This window comes from Lactuca sativa, chromosome 5, assembly GCF_002870075.4.
Source record: "Lactuca sativa cultivar Salinas chromosome 5, Lsat_Salinas_v11, whole genome shotgun sequence".
NCBI lineage: Eukaryota > Viridiplantae > Streptophyta > Magnoliopsida > Asterales > Asteraceae > Lactuca > Lactuca sativa.
This window is the reverse complement of record NC_056627.2, coordinates 198,316,849-198,334,057: the sequence shown is the minus strand read 5'-3', so window position 1 is coordinate 198,334,057 and position 17,209 is coordinate 198,316,849. Positions and strand designations below refer to the sequence as shown.

Genomic DNA, 17,209 nt, shown 5'->3' with positions numbered 1-17,209 from the left:
ACCGGCCTCACCGGCCCGCTCCCCATCTCTGCCTCCCTTCTAAACCCCCCTTCCCCCGAAAAACCCTGACCCATATCCGGTTTCTTCGTACGGGAAACCCGCCGGCCATGGTTGGTTGCTACTCTTGCGTCGCTTGTAGCAGCTTACGCCTATCTATCTTTCCCACCGCCACCATCGCCGCTGCCTCCTCCTCCTCCTCCTCCGCGGTTGCCATCAAATTTTCACCAAAATCCGCATTCCCATTTCTCAGAAACACCATTGGATTATCATCTTGTCGTCGTCGAGTAATTTACGCCGCTGCCTCCACCGGTAGAAGTAGTAAGACTACTACTCCTGACTACTACAAAGTTCTTAAAGTTCGTAAAAATGCTACCTTGCAGGAGATCAAGAGCTCCTATCGAGCACTAGCTCGCAAGGTCAGTTACCTTTCACACTTCTTTTCCCTAACTAAGATAATAGAACATTTTCAAAATCTGCATTGACATTTGTGTTGAGTTTAACATGAGTTACGACTTCCACCACAAGACATCTATATCTATGGTATTCAATCTTGTGCTAACATCATTATGTGCCTCATTTGCAACAGTATCATCCAGATATGAACAAGGCTGATGGAGCAGAAGAGAAGTTCAAAGAAATAAGTGCTGCATATGAGGTATATCTTAGACGACTCCCAAAAAGCTTTTTTGGATTATATTTCCTCATTTCGTATTCATATAAGCTAAACCAGTTTGTGTTACATAGGTCTTATCAGATGAAGAGAAAAGATCATTATATGATCGATTTGGGGAGGCAGGTTTACAAGGGAATTATGATGGATCAGGTGCTGGTTTCCAGGAGGTAAGATTGCATCAGTCACATCAAAACAACAAACAACAACAATATCACTTCACTGTATATCTTCCTTTAAAGGGAATTCTGTGTTTTAGGTGGATCCATTTGAAGTGTTTGGCACCTTCTTTGGGGATTCAAATGGGTTTTTTGGCGGGAATGGCATGAATGAATCAGGAGACAATAACTTCAATTTCAGAAACAAGGGCACCAACTCCCTCAACATTCGGTAATCAAAGGTTACTATTTGGTTTTCTTTGTGCCAAATTACAATCAATGGAGTTGTGTAATTCACTATTGTTCAGGCATGATATCTTTTTGAGCTTTGAAGAGTCCATCTTTGGAGCAAAACGTGACATTGAAGTTTCTTGCTTTGAGACATGTGATAATTGTGGTGGAACAGGAGCTAAATCAAGAAACTGTATAAAATCATGTAACCAATGTGGAGGAAGAGGAGCAGTAATGCAAACTCAGGAAACACCATTTGGGGTTATGTCTCAGGTAAACCTCTTAAGTCTTAACTTTCTCCATTTTATTCAATTTGATTTTTAGCCACTTACCTGTTTTCAATTCCAGGTGTCTAGTTGCTCAAAATGTGGTGGTGATGGGAAGATCATAACTGAAAACTGTCAGTATTGTGGAGGTGAAGGTAATGTACAGAAGACTAGAACTGTGAAAGTGGTGATTCCACCTGGTGTCACTGATGAAGACACCATGGGAATACAAGGAGAGGGCAATATTGACAAAACAAGGTATGCTGCTAAGCATAAATAGGCAAACAAGTATAAACTATAATAGATAAGGGCAAAATATGAAAATACATAACAAGATAGATAGTTATACTCTTGATCTTGAATGCAGGAATAGAGTTGGTGATTTGTATTTAGTCTTTCATGTTAAGCAAAAACATGGAATTAAACGTGAAGGTCTTAATCTTTACTCAGAGATTAATATCGATTATACACAGGCAATATTAGGTACTGTGATTAAGGTAAAATAAAAACTTATCTAAAATTAGTCAACAATTCTGATATTATATTTTGCTTTGAATTTGTGGTTCTGAGTTAGTTTTTGATATAATTTAAGGTTGAAACTGTTGATGGTGTAAAAGATCTTCATGTTCCTTCTGGAATTCAACCAAGGGAAACCATAAAACTGTCAAAGATGGGAGTTCCAGATATTAATAAGCCTTCTGTTAGAGGGAGTCATCACTTCATTGTGAATGTCCACATCCCTAAATATATCAGGTCATTACCTTGCCACGTCAGCAATAATTTTAAATTACTAACTAAGTAATCAATCTCATGTCATTCATTACCTTGCCATGTCAGCAACGAGGAACGCCTATTGGTTGAAAAGCTGGCAGCAGTTCGGCATCACACAGTTAACGGTATAAAAATAAAATACGTTTTTTAGTTGTCTGATCTGAAAAATAAAAATTAATTACAAAGTTATGAAACTATAAATCTATATTCAGACAGATAGGTGGCAAACACAAATCATTATCTTATTATCTTATATTTGTATTTTTGTTAGGAAATGATACCTTTGGGAAATATAAACAAGATTTCACTTCAAGCAAAAAGCTTGGCACATCTATATGGAACTCAATTCGAGACGTAGTCAGGTATCTATTCTATTATCTTTGTTACTGTTATTGTTACTGTTACTGTTACTGTTAATATGTTAATAAAGACAGATAGACAGACAGACAGACGTAATTGTATTGTTTTTGTGACAGGGGACGAAAATCTGGGGATCGATTTGCTTCCACAAGTAGCGTGTGCACTTCAGTAAACTACTGGAAACACAATTCACCGATTTCTCCAATTATATTTTTTACTGCTGTTATTCTTATGTTTACATGTATATTTAACTCATCATACATGAAAGTGAAACAAAGACGAGGCTAAGTGGAGACATGAAAGATGTCATATGTATGTCAACAATCTTGTAATAAGTTATAAGAAAAATATTATGTAATTGTTGAAGCAATTCTCAACCCCTTTAAAAACACCAAGTAATTCAAAGAAATATTGTTACAAAACAAAAATATGTTGGAAACTTGTATCGATTGGAGTTTAAAACCTACATGGATTGATTCTTTCATGTGATAAGTCGAATCCTAACAAAAATAAAAAAACAACAAACAAAATATTGAGCAAAACATTGGACTTGAAAGACCGAATAGAATCGTACATGATGCCAAATAGAATATTAGAGAAGAGAAAGGAGATCCGATGATATACTTATTAGTTAAACAATTAAGCTTAAGAACTGTGGGATTACCTTCAACAAATCAACTAAATAGAAAAAATTGACCAATAAATTTGGAATGGATTAACTTAATGATGCTAATCTAGCCAGGATTTTCGATGAACACCTGTTGATTTCTTGTTTCCAAGTTGTTGATCTAAATAGTGTATAACATTCAATTCAACTTGGGCAGAAAAATGAATTGCAGATGCATGAGAAAATAAATGATACATGACTGACTCTTGGTTTATATATTAAACAATTAGGCTTAAAAACTGCGGGATCGCCTTCAACAAATCAACTAAATAGAGAAATTGACTAATAAATTTGGAATGGATTAACTTTATGATGCTAATCTAGTTAGGATTTTCGGTGAGTACCTTCTGATTTCTTCTTTTCAAGTTGTTGATGTAAATGATGTATAACATTCAATTCAACTTGGGCGGAAAAAGGAATTGCAGATGCATGAGAAAATGATACATGAGTGACTCTTGATTATAAATATGACATTTGGCATAAAAAAAATATTTTTTATTAGAATAAAATTTTTAGAATTTCTTATAAAATACGAATGATCTTATTTAATTGTAAACTAATATGTTTCCCCTGCTTCATTTCTTATAAAATATGAATGATCTTATTTAATTATAAATATTACATTTGGCATAAAAAGAGTGTTTGGTAAAAACTAGCTGATAAGCTAGCTGAAAGATATAAAATTACATAAAATGGTATTTTCCAAAATAAGTAATCTATAATCAATTAAAGGTATATTTGAGAAGTTTGTAAAAAAGCTACTCCAAATAGTTTTTTAAAAGCTAGCTTATAAGCTAGTTTTTTGGCTTATCAAACACGACAACCCAAAAAAGCTCGAAAAATAAGCTAGTTGTGGTGCGTCAAACTTAGCCTAAGTCTATCAGACATGGTGGATTTAAAAGTAGCTTAGAATTAAATTATATTTTCAGTCTCTTCAAAAATTCAATTATTTTATATCATATAGTTTCTGTTTTTGATATATTTGTGATTAGCCCTTTAGTTTTGTTAATGTTTACAAACAACGGTCAAGACGGTAGTTATCTACTCTACGGGATATAAATAGGAGATGGGAAGTTATATGTTACACAAAGACAATCTCAAAGGGGGCTCGTCAAAATTCTAGGGTTTCCAAGTCGACACTCGATCTCAGTTCCTTCCTCTTGAAATCCGAATTCAAATTCAGCTCCAAATCCAAATCCAAATTTAATCCCTCCTGAATTGATCTGAAAACATGCCTCAGAGACATTCCAAGAACAACAACGATCTAGCGTTCTTCACGTATGACGAGAAGAGGAAGCTAGGTTACGGTACTCAAAAGGAGAGGCTTGGTAAAGACTCCATCAAACCCTTCGATGCTTGCTCTCTCTGCTTGAAGCCCTTCATCGATCCCTTGTGCTGTCAAAAAGGCCACGTCTTCTGTAAAGAGTGCATCCTCGAGTGCTTATTGTCCCAAAAGAAAGATATCCAAAGGTAATATACCCTATCTTCTTTAATTCTATATATACTTGCTTGGATTAGAGGATTGGGATTGGAATAGTAGTTGACTTAGTCTATACCTGAACTCATTGCTCTCCAATCGTCGTTAGGAGATCCAAAATACACTAGGCATTACATCTGACCTGTGATTTGAGTGAGAAGCTCCATCAATGCATAACCCGATGGTTATTCATGTATATAGTTCATTATAGCGCATCTGGACGCTAAACAAGTACAACCTGTTATGTTTGCAACAGGAAGCTAGCTGCTCATACTACCCAACAAAAACAACAAAAAGACGAAGAAACGGAAAAAATAGCCCTACAAAAAGCGCGAGAACTCGATGCCTTCGATCAACAAAACCACAGTGCGGTCCCACAATACACTGATAAAAACTTGAACCGCGATCAAAACAATTTCCATGGTGCAAACAGTGTGAAAACGACATCATATGAAGCAGAAGCCCTCAGAACCATGAAAGCATTTTGGCTACCCTCGGCCACCCCAGAAGCTCCGGTCAAAATCACCGCCCCTTCCACCGCCACTACCTGTCCGGAAGGCAACGAGAAGCTTAAAATGAAATCCCTTTTCTCTATTCGCTTCACCGAAGAGACAAATGAGGAAAAGACGAATTCGCCCTTGGATAAAACTTATGTGTGCCCTAGTTGTAAGGTGACATTGACTAATACTTTAGGGCTTGTGGCTTTAAGTTCTTGTGGACATGTTTTTTGTAAGAAGTGTGCAGAGAAGTTTATGGCGGTTGATAAGGTGTGTTTGGTGTGTAATAAGGGCTGCAAAGAGAGGAATTTGATTTATTTGGAGAAAGGTGGGACCGGGTTTGCGGGTCATGGGGATAATCTTGAAGCTAAGGATTTTAAGCATTTGGGAAGTGGGTCGGGTCTTGGGTTGGTGAGACCCGCTATGAAAACATGATCTTTGATTTATGTAATTCTATATTTTGATATAACATTTGTATTTCTTTTCGTGTACAAGGATCGTATTGTTGGCTTGTTGCTGTATATTTTTTGACACGTTGACTTTTCAATGAGGTGCTAATATATGAGGACGTTGATCAAATTGGCAACAAATAGAGTTTAGGGTTAATTACTTATTTATCGGACTTTTTTCCAGTTTATGGATGTTAATTGTTGATGTAAAATATACAAAAAGGTTTTTTTTAATAGGACCAAATGTTGCAACCAATTAACTGAAACAGTTAAATGTATGATTTGATGTTAGTTTTTACCTAAGGCTAGGTATATTCACCACACCAAAAGTGTTATTACAATATCATCATCATATTTAAAACACACTATTATAAAATGCTCACCAGTCACCACTCTTATGTCATATATCCTTTTTTATTTTTTTAATAAAAAAAATATTATTAAATTAATTAAGAGGCAGGAAGAGAGGAAAAAGGAATTAGATGTGGTCTAATGTGGTGCAAATCACATTTCAACATGATGTAGGTGTTCCAATTCTGTCGTTATATCCTTTTTATTTTTTTATATTTTTAATAAAAAATATTTTTTAATTAATTAAAAGATAGGACGAGAGAAAAAAAAGGATTAGGTCTGGTCTAATGTGGTGCAAATCACATTTAAACATGATGTAGATATTTCACATTAAGTTGGGGTAACAAACATAATCTAAGCAGCTGATGTATGATCGATAGTGTTCAAAATATTTGAAAATAATATTTTATTAAAATACTTTGTGTTCAGAAATTTAGCTTTAACGATTTTAAGTTAGCTGGTTGTATGATTTAGTTCTACTTTAAAACATTATTAAATATTTTGTATGCAATATTATTATATAAATTAAAAAAAAAACAATAAATATTGCATAAACAAGTAATTAACCCACCATAAATAAATATCATCAAACTTTTGCATTGATTAGATTAAAAGGATTTCTTAAATGAAGAATGAACATGCTTTTAAAAGCTTAATTGTGCCCAATTAATTTCTTAAATGAAGAATGAACATGCTTTTAAAAGCTACATGTGTCCAATTAACACATATCCTCATTTTATTGTCTTATATTTTTTTGATTATTTTTTGAACTCCTACGATTTAGAATTCTCTTCTTTTTTTTCATTCATTCATTCTTTTTATTTATTTATTTTAAGGTTTATTAGTATTAGAAAATTATTATTATTATTCAAAAGATATTATAAATAATAATAATTTATTTTATTTTATTAATATTATTTGATTTATTCATTATTATTATTATTATTATAAAGCAAGGTTTGTCTTTATTAATCATCACTCATCAGATATACTAACCGTTTGAGTATTAAAATTGCATGGTGCATTATGTGTATTATGTGAAACATAAACATTAAGTTGGAGGAATCCATCATGCAGAAAGTTCTAATATGTACTTACGTAAATATGACAAAACAGTAGGCATTGGATACGTTTCTTGTAAATCAACTATCACATAATGGTTACCATGAACGTGAACAAATACAACATATGCATGATTTGGTATGTCTTTCATGTCATACCAAAGTGGGAACCACATTGTAGAACCTTCTTTGTTCAGATAATGAACGGTAACACAATATCTGTTAGCAAAGCGAATAGCAGTGTCTCACATAATCAACCGGTATTCAGAGATGTAGCAGAACCCATTCTAGAGAAATTCAACGAGTGACACATTGTGCTAAACTAATCACCATAACTCACTGCATACTCTGCAGGATGTGCTAATAACTTGTTGCATAAATTCGATCGAATCTTATGCCAATAATCTTCAATATGACCAAGAGAAAAAACAATGAACTAGAATTCACAATTTCCATCTTAAATTACATTTTGAATGTATCAGACATATGGATGAAATTCATGTAAAATTTCATTCATAAGTGGATTTGAATTATGCATTGGTTGTGTTTTGGTTGATTAATGAGTTGGACACTGAAGTTTCTCAAACCAAATACGTGTTATGTCTTTCTAGTTCTTGATTTAAGTCAAACCAATTAGTCTCGGTATTATCTTATGTATATATAGAAAAAATACATCTTCAAGGATCTTGAGCTAGCGGGGTAGGGTTTGGTTTTTTGTGCAAGTATCTTCTTACACATGGTTCGAAAAGTTATCGATATACCAAATAATGAATAATAAGATATCAATTATTAAAATGGTGCCTGAAATTATTAGAAAAAATATATATAAACATAGAGTTACAACAAATAAAAATATGTTGATTTAACAAAACTCACTTTGGTATAATGAGTAACAAGGGTACCCTAAACAATGCCTAAATGGCAAAAAGAACATGAATACTATTTTGGTTGTATTTTTGTCTTGTCAAGATTCACATGATGTTTTGCAGACATCTCTTTTGGGTGAAACAAAACCCAAAAACTTTGTCCATACATGTCAAGACATAACACATCCAGGATTAAACCTTTATATACAACAAATTATACAAAACTCCCTTACACTTCTTTTCTGCACAATTCTATCCCATGTCCATTTCCATTTCCATTCTCATCCCCCCTTTTCCCCACACAATCTTAATATCAAATCAATCAATCACCTCCAAAACCAAAACCCAAAAAAAAAATTATAAAATCATCAAACACAAAACACTTGCTATATAACCAAAAGATCCCAAAATCACATCATCATCATCATCTATTCTTGAAGAAATTAAGATCCCAACGCCGTAACAAGCCGTCCATTATATTACCAGACGGAGTTCTTTCCACGGTTACCGTGGCTTTCGTCCGATCCGCCATGTCAGCATCCAAGGTGGGGCCCACTGATGGTGTTACTGTTGGTGTCATATTTGATGATGATGTGCTGCTGTTGCATGGAGACATGAATCTTGACTGTGAATCACTGCTGCTAGCTGTCGAAACACTTGTGGGGTCCGCTTTTATTGGTGTAGAATGATTTGTTGTTGTTGTTGTTGGATTTGTATCAGTGGATTCTGTTTCTGGTTGTTTCACCTCTAAATCTTTTAAAGACAGGAGTACAGCTTCCATCAGCATCTAAAACAATCATCACATCATGTATTTAGGAAAACAACTAATAATAATAATAATAATGATGATGATGAGTAGGGGTATTTTAGGTATAAATAATAAAAAGGTTACCCTTTCTTCTTCCTCGGCATTGCATGGGAGACCTTCTATGTGTTGAAGTGGGTATTCAACATACTCATGATCTTCTAGTATTGAGGGTCCATGTGTATGTGTATGACCATTAGAAAAGTCAAAGTCAATCATTTTAGAAGATGATGATGGAATAGGTTCTGTTGTACTTCCTTCTTCCTGAACCAACAATAATAATAATAATATACAGAATAGGTAAGACTCGCTCATCTTTGGTGATTGGTCAACATTTTCTTCTATAAATTCTAAAAAAATGGCAAAAAGAATTGCAAAATAAGACCAGAAATCCTCTCAAGGAAATCAGTTATAATGTTTTGACCCCACAAAAAGGAGTTTTCCAAAGGGTTCTGGTGGAATGTGACGGAATTGTGATTCATGATTCCATTCCCTTGAGTATTTGGTTGTCAATGCACGGAATTCAGTTCCATTTCCATCAAAATCTTTCAGATTTCAAGATTCTAATCCAGGGTGTGTTTGGTTGCGAATGGACGGAATCCAATTCCATCAGAATAATGAAATGTGCAAGAGTACTTGAATTCCAAATTTCCAATTCCGTCTATTTGGATTCCAATTCATTTTAGTGATTCCATGTGAGTTGATTCTTGATATAAAGGGAGTAATGAAGATGATTCAACTAAAGGAAAAGAGAGAAAAGAGAAAAAGAAAGGAAAATACCTCAGAACTACATGGAATATCAGTTAATGGCATATCCGAAGGAACCTGAAAGTTTTTTTTTTTTTTAGAAAAAGTCTTTGCCAAAAGAGCTAAATGCAAGAACTAGCAACGTACTTTCATTTATTTGTGTATTATAGCATCTTACTTTCATTTATTGTGTATTACAGCATTGTAATTTCAATCATTTTCTTGTTAAAGAATTGCACTTCAAAATATCCATCCAATTGTTTTCTTATTATGACATTATACTTCAAAAAATCTATCCAATTATAGGAGTGAAAAACTGAAAATTGCTTATAGCTATAACTGTGTAGTTTATTCAATGTACAAGGCTATGATAGGAAGAAACGAAAGTAGAATATTCTATAATAAACAAATCAATGCGATTTCATTTCATCCATTTGACACTAAACAAAAAGACAGAAAAATAAAACCAAATACTGACCTCAGTCCTACTCATTGGCCTTTTGGAACGGAGTTGATTAATGGCATCCTCTGTGCTACTTGATGCTGAAAACGTTTATATGACAAAAAGTATCATGTCAAAACCATTCAGATGATTTGAAATCAAACCAACTTAAATCACATTAAAAATGGCATGCCTTGAGGTGTAACATGAAAATCATCTTCATATCCAACTCCATGGAATTCCTGAATGCAGAGAAATTATTACAACAATTGTTATGATGGAATTGGGGAAGGAATGGAAGACATTGTGACAACTCAATCCTTTTCTATTCCATTCCATTTAACCAAACAAACACTTAATCTGGAAATTATATTTAAAAAATACCTTGCCAAGGTAATCAAGAGGTGTATCAAAGAAGTTTCCTTTAACATCATCTTCTGGAGGTTGCAAGACATTGTGGAAGAAGATATTTATAGAATCAAAATAAAACTGAGGACGTGGCGAATTATGGTCACCCTCAAATTTTATAATATTCTTGTCTCCCTGTCAACATAAAAGTATTAAGCAAAAAATACAATCAAGATTTTGTACAAAAATATTAGACTTAGTAAATAGTAAATTACCATGTAAGCTTCAAAAATACGATCTGAATGATGTGGTTGTATAAAATCATCATCTCCAGCATGACCAAAAAGAACAGGAACAAAAGAAGATTTTGCAACTTTTATGGTATTTAACTCCACAATATCAAACTTTGCCTTTTTAAGAATAGCTCTTCTCATGTATTGGATAGCAAATTTAACCTACAAACACAAAACCAAATAACAAGACTAAAGCCCTCTTCTTTTTCTTTTCTTTTTTGTTGAATGATGTTTAAAAGACATTTGAGAAATAGACAACATACTTCAAGAAATGAAAGGAAAAAATAGATGAAGGCCAATTTGTAGAAAACTTAAGGTGTTGTTTCTTTTTGGCTTAATGGAGACATGACTTAATCCGAAAACTATATGTGAGTGTGTTTTTTTACTTAATGTAGAAAGAACGACTTAATAGAGAAAGTCAGGAAAAGGAACCTTTCCTCATTGAGTCATAACTTTTTACAAATTGGACCTTCGTTTGTGTTGTCATTTTCTCAAATACTTTTAAACATGATTTATCCGGATAATACTTAACAATGCCTAAGAAGAAAAGAAACATATTGATATTATAGCATAATCTTGATTAGTGAACTAAATCATTAATCACTATTATGACTTTATATGTATAATAGATGAACATACAGTGAATTTGGGCAGACGAATTTTGTAGGTATCAACAAGTTCCATCATTAAATCAACCAAATCAGAGAAAGGACTATCAAGAACCATTCCAGCAATCGAAGGATCCTCTGCTCCATACATCAGGCTGACATCATCAACATATTTAGTCATAAAACTCACATCACATATCACTATAATATCAATTATTAGAGAAAAAAGACATGAGGAATGACATGTATTATGTATTATGACCTAAATGAGGTTATATAAATGATACCTAGTCCATAAGTTTTAAACTATGCAAGGTTTAGTTTACAATCATGTTGTGATTATTAAATATATCTATAAGGGTAAAATGGTCATTTACTCTCAAAAAGTTATTACCTTGTTACAGCTCCCATGGATCGACCCCAAAGGGCAATTAATGAAACATTTCCATCAGCCCGCAAGTAATTTACCACGGATTTCAAATCATCTTTCTGGAAAGAAAAAAAATCCATTTCAATTTAAAGGGTGAAAAGGTAATATCACAACAATTAATAATCTTAAAACCTAGGCATGTCAATGACTAGTTGACTACACTTCCTCTACGATTAAAAAATGTAAGAAATAGCAATGTGCTTTTGTTAATTTGTTTATTGTAGTATCTAATATCTTACTTCCATTTCTTCCTATTATAGCATTATACTTTAAAAACATTGAAATACAAAGAAAATTTCACTGCTATAATTAGGAAAAAAAAAGTGAAAGACAATGATATAATTGGGTAGATTGATAAAAGTGCATTGTCTTAAAAAGAAAATAAAGGGCAATGTTGTAATATAGAAAAATGAAAGTACAAATAAAGAAAGAACCATTACATTTACATATACTTTAAACAATATATCTCCAACCATACAGATATCTCTTTATATTTTAACAGCTATCAACATATGCATTCAGTTTTCAAACAACACAATCGGATGGAAGATTTAAATAGATTCATGTAGAATTTAATCAGGATTATTAAAAATCTATCAGAAAATTAAGATTAGTTATTCACTTACTTCATACCACCCTAGACTGACATGTTCTCCTCCAGAAAGTCCAGATCCAGAAAAATCAAGAGTGAATACAGTAATATTTGATGGCAATAATATTATAGCTGCTTCACTAGCATCTGCTCTGCATCCACTGCCACATCATCACATTTATGTAAACTTCTTGTAAGTAGACAAATTTGAAAGAAAACATGTGGGAAATTGGAAGAAAAAACTAAGGAGGGCAAATTTGTAAAAAGTTAGGACTCAATTGGAAACCTGACTTTCTCAATTATGTTCTTTCTGAGTTAAGTTAAAAAGAAAGAAACACTGGTATATAGCTTACTGAATTAAGACATGTTGTATGAAGTCCATAAAGGCAAAAAATAAAAAAGCAATATCTAACCTGTTTCCATGGCAGTATATTACACATGGCAGAGGCTTTCCTTCAGGACTCACAATAGGCAAGTAATGACTACACTGAAGAGTGTCTCCTCGGCTATTTACTATCTGAAAAGACAAGAATACCCTTTATACATAGGACCAAAATTATGTGTATTCATGAATAATAATGAACTAATATAGTGTGTATAGAAGCTGATGTATATTGAACCAGAGGATCATCTTTTTTTGGGACACATTCTCTTCTAATTTTAATGCTCATAACAAAAAAAGAATATTAAAGATTTACCCTAAAAGATCTTACCTCTAAATCTTTTCTTTGAAACCATTTCCCTTTAAGCATGAATTCTTGATCTAGTAAATCATTGCTTGGCTCATACTCAGCTCTGCAACCAAAAAAAAAAAAGATATTCGTCATTAAGTGTGTTAATTATGCACAATTTTTAGTTCATGCATATGCATTACTAACATGATATGATCATATAGCACATTAGCACTATCAATGGATTGTGTTGAAAACAATATCTAGAGATGAAAAAAAGTATATACACATCATACACATAGTTTGAGGAAAATTTACAATAATAATAATGAGTAGACGTGTAAAACCCAAACACCTAAATCTACATATTAGCCCAATGATCTTTGAATCAACTTAAACTATGGTGGAAGTTATTAGTAGCCAACAATCACAGTTAGAAACTATGAACTTATACCATGGTTAACAAATGAATTAATCTACTTGATTAACATTTAAAAGAAACCCTAATCTGTTGATCCAAACTAGAAAGAATAACTGAAGCAAAAGAAAAAACTCATAATTCTGATAACTGCAACAACTTATATCAAAGGTTTATCATACTAATATAATTTTACTTGAAGAAAATCGGAACCCCTTCAACATTTTGAACAAAAACATTGAACTCATGCTCTAAAGCAAAATTGTAATTAAAAATACCCAAAAAGTAGAGTTCACAAACCCCATCGAATTGACAAATACTTTATACAAACCCATAAAACCCGCATCAGAATTTGGGGTAAAATCACATATATATATACATCATCAAGTATCTTACAGAACACAGATATGAAAGAATTATAGATAGGGAGAACGGAAATGACCTAGGTGGGCGAATGATGAAGTTGATAAGCTGTTCCATAGAGATTAAAAAGCAATAGATCTTGCTTTATTTTCCAGATCCTAAGATGTTATTGTGTGGGATGTTCCAGTCATAAACGAGTAGTGTATATTGGGATTCGGTATGACAAAATTGAAGTCCGTTAATCGAGACGAAAAGCAAGAGATTTTGGTATAGATTGGAAGAAGAATTGGTTTGCTGTTGTTATTGGTGTCAACGTTGGGTCGGTTCCCAGTTCGTGTTTTGTGTATCAAGATTTTCCCAAAATCAAAGACCCGTCTGTCTGTCTATTCTCTCTCCACCACCCTGTCGTCCTGTGGGCTGTCACCACCCAAAATGCTCTTTCTTTCAAGTAACATTTCATCCAAATGTAGTTAAGACTTTAATTAATTACCCTTTACCAATATTTTCTATTTAACTATTAACATATTGCAATATGTTTTCTAGTCTTACATAGAAATAAGGTTTTTTTTCCTAAATATAATATATATAATAAGTGAAATCAAACCATCAAAAGTTGATTCAATTCGTAACTTTTGCTTCATTAACATTGAATGGTTTTTTCGATGATGATTAGGTAAGTGATTTAGATGCATTTGGTTGTGAGACTAATTGATAGAAATACCAAAAAAATTGATGTTTTCCCTTTTGTTTGGTATTCAATGATAGGAAAGCAAATAATATCATGTTTGATTTGGTTAAACAATTGACCAACTATACATTAAATTATATTTGTTTATGTTAATATTACATATGCAATTTACTAAATTAACACTAGTTACTAAAATAGTGAAGATAACATTTAACATGTTTTATGTCAATTCCAGTGACATATAGATATACATGTAGATGTAAAAGGAGTGGTTAGAGTCGATCAAGATGGTCTCATAGTCAAGTTCGGATCTTTATAGACCCAATTTTATTAGTAATGGTGTATCTGAGTCAGTGTCTTCATAAATTCATAAAATAACGACACTGGTCCTCGACCAGATAAAAACAAGCATGCACCCTAGATAGTTGAAGACCATCAAGACCATTGCAATAACTATTGGAGCCAGCACATCTTCAAAAAGCCCTATGATGTACCAGATAAAAGAATGTAACCGGTCTTCCAAAAAGTTCAATAAATCAAAGCATGGCCTAAGGTAAGGCAATTACTCTTACCTTTATCGCCAGTTCATACTAAAAACATGCAATCTCACCCTGACTTAAGCATCGGAGACAAAGAGCAATATCGGGGGGGGGGGGGGGGGGGGGGGGGAACCCTGGTATAGCACATGACGCTATTGTTTATGTAAACATGTTACATGTAGGAAGCCACCACCATACGATTAGAAAAAGGAGAGTATATGTTGGATGGAGTGTTCAAGATCATCAACTAATTGGTAATAATTCTAATAATAATAGGGTCTTTTTGGATTGTCCTCATGATCTGGTTAAAACAATAACGAATTAGGAGAAATTAAGTTGTTAATTTATTATGAATTAATAAATTAATTGGAAATTATTTTAGAATTAGTTAAATAGTTTTAATCAATTGAATGGGTTGAATATCAATTAATTCATTACTAATAAATTGGAATATTCCAGAACCTTCCAGAATATGTAAATGGTCGATTTTATCCTATAGATTAAAAGATAAGAATAATGATTATCCTTGAAGATTTGAATTAAACTAAAGATTATAAATAGGATGCTAAGGGTTAAACCCTAACACTTTCTTTTGTCTCCATAAATTCTAGGGTTATGGAATTTTTGAATAAAGCATCATCTTTCCTAAAGTTCCTTGTGCTAGTTTGGTGTATTAGGGTGTGATTCCACTAAAGGGATTCTAGGTTTGGGTCTTTGCCATCTTTGCAATTATGGATGTCACAAGATCTCAATCAAGAAACCAAGAAGATGAAGAGGTTAATAACTTACCTATTTAAAGTAGATTGTTGTATTAGTAAAACTTATATCCTTGAGTTGCATGTACAAATAAGGTGTATTTAGCTTTCTATTGCACAAACTAGTGTGTATAGAATGCGTTAATACAAACTAGTGTGTATCAGAGTCAATATGTTTTAGTTATATGCACTATTAAAATTGAAAATGAAATAAAAAAAAAATCATCAAATGCGGCGCCCTATTGAGTGCAACGTGCTTGGTCGGGGAGCTGTTGAATTCTTTGGATTTTGATAAACTTGTTAATTTAAAATGTCATTTAAATAAGATTTGAATTTGAAATTTAAATTAAATCAAATTTTAAATATTATTTAATAGAATATTAATTTGAAGATTTAAGCCAAATTTACATAAAATAAGTCTCTTAATTTTAATATTATTCTAATTAGATTTAGATATGAATATTTTAATTTTATTTAAAATTTTAAGTATTATTTAAATTATATTTAAATTTGAATATTTAACTAGAATTTTAAATATTATTTAATAGAGAATTAAACTAATTTCAATATTTAATAATTTGTAAATTTAAATGATTTAAATTTATTATATAGTATGATTATTATATGTATGACATAATTATAACATGTGACCTCACATATTTAATTAAAACACTATCAGTCGAACCATGACTAAACTCGCCCGCTCTAATGCTATAAGAGAGGTTTAAGGAGGATTATGTGAATCACGATGAGGTCGGTTTTTAAAAGCTCATAGTTTACCGTCTCCACCGTCTCTTTGCATTTTGAGAGTAGGGTTACCGAAAGGGTTTGATGAGATATATGTTTAAAGTTAAAAGTATTAACTAAATATCAACTGAAGTAATAAAACAAATTTCCAGGTTAATATAATTAAAAATGTGAATCATGTGTTAGCCATGAAAAACACACATTTCCTTATAATCTGTTGATGGTGAGTATGTGGTTAACCGGGACATCAATTTTCATTTTCAATTTTAAAAGCTCATAGTTTACCGTCCCCACCGTCTCTTTGCATTTTGAGAGTAGGGTTACCGAAAGGGTTTGATGAGATATATGTTTAAAGTTAAAAGTATTAACTAAATATCAACTAAAGTAATAAAACAAATTTCCAGGTTAATATAATTAAAAATGTGAATCATGTGTTAGCCATGAAAAACACACATTTCCTTATAATCTGTTGATGGAGAGTATGTGGTTAACCGGGACATCAATTTGAGGATTATGGTTGTGAATGATGTGAGACTCACAAATCTCAAGTGTGACTTGAGTTGAGAATCATGTGGTTTTTGCATAGTTAATTCACCATTTGTTCTATAATCCACAACATCCTTATCATAGAAATGAAATGAGCACACTCTAAGATTAACATGTCATTAACAACCAATGAATCTTATAGATCTAGGAGTTCATGGTGATTGAAATTAGAAAAGAGTATTGTTTACCTAAATAACTTTGTGATGTGTTTATGGACACATCATAAAGCCAACTATGGGTCTTAGCTTCATTAAATAAATTGAGTAATTGTTAATAAGGACAAATTAAGTAAACTATAATGGAAATAGAATTTAATGATGTCCAAAATTTCATCCACTAAAATCTACTGCTATACATCTCTAAAAGAATAAGCTAACAAGATGATCAATCATG

The 17,209-nt window shown here is 32.4% G+C and overlaps 3 protein-coding genes across 3 annotated transcripts; 2 read left to right on the top strand and 1 right to left on the bottom strand.

Annotated features, from left to right (window-relative positions):
* On the top strand, window positions 1-2,826 carry LOC111880574 (uncharacterized). Its single transcript, XM_023877005.2, has 11 exons — window positions 1-416; window positions 587-655; window positions 745-840; window positions 930-1,060; window positions 1,137-1,332; window positions 1,408-1,583; window positions 1,693-1,822; window positions 1,918-2,078; window positions 2,163-2,221; window positions 2,368-2,458; window positions 2,573-2,826. The coding sequence occupies exons 1-11, from the start codon at window positions 108-110 to the stop codon at window positions 2,742-2,744; spliced, it is 1,590 nt and encodes a 529-aa protein (XP_023732773.1). The 5' UTR covers window positions 1-107; the 3' UTR covers window positions 2,745-2,826.
* A 1,371-nt stretch (window positions 2,827-4,197) lies between these two features.
* Window positions 4,198-5,676, top strand: LOC111880561 (E3 ubiquitin-protein ligase CSU1). Its single transcript, XM_023876989.3, has 2 exons — window positions 4,198-4,593; window positions 4,857-5,676. The coding sequence occupies exons 1-2, from the start codon at window positions 4,355-4,357 to the stop codon at window positions 5,530-5,532; spliced, it is 915 nt and encodes a 304-aa protein (XP_023732757.1). The 5' UTR covers window positions 4,198-4,354; the 3' UTR covers window positions 5,533-5,676.
* Window positions 5,677-7,877: 2,201 nt separating this feature from the next.
* Window positions 7,878-13,974, bottom strand: LOC111880560 (uncharacterized). Its single transcript, XM_023876988.3, has 13 exons — window positions 13,621-13,974; window positions 12,803-12,884; window positions 12,503-12,606; window positions 12,124-12,250; window positions 11,462-11,556; window positions 11,099-11,222; window positions 10,442-10,621; window positions 10,203-10,361; window positions 10,012-10,060; window positions 9,855-9,919; window positions 9,410-9,454; window positions 8,717-8,893; window positions 7,878-8,611 (listed from the first exon to the last, which is right to left on the bottom strand). Exons 1-13 carry the CDS (start codon window positions 13,656-13,658, stop codon window positions 8,249-8,251), a joined length of 1,608 nt encoding a protein of 535 aa, XP_023732756.1. The 5' UTR covers window positions 13,659-13,974; the 3' UTR covers window positions 7,878-8,248.
* Window positions 13,975-17,209: the final 3,235 nt, after the last annotated feature.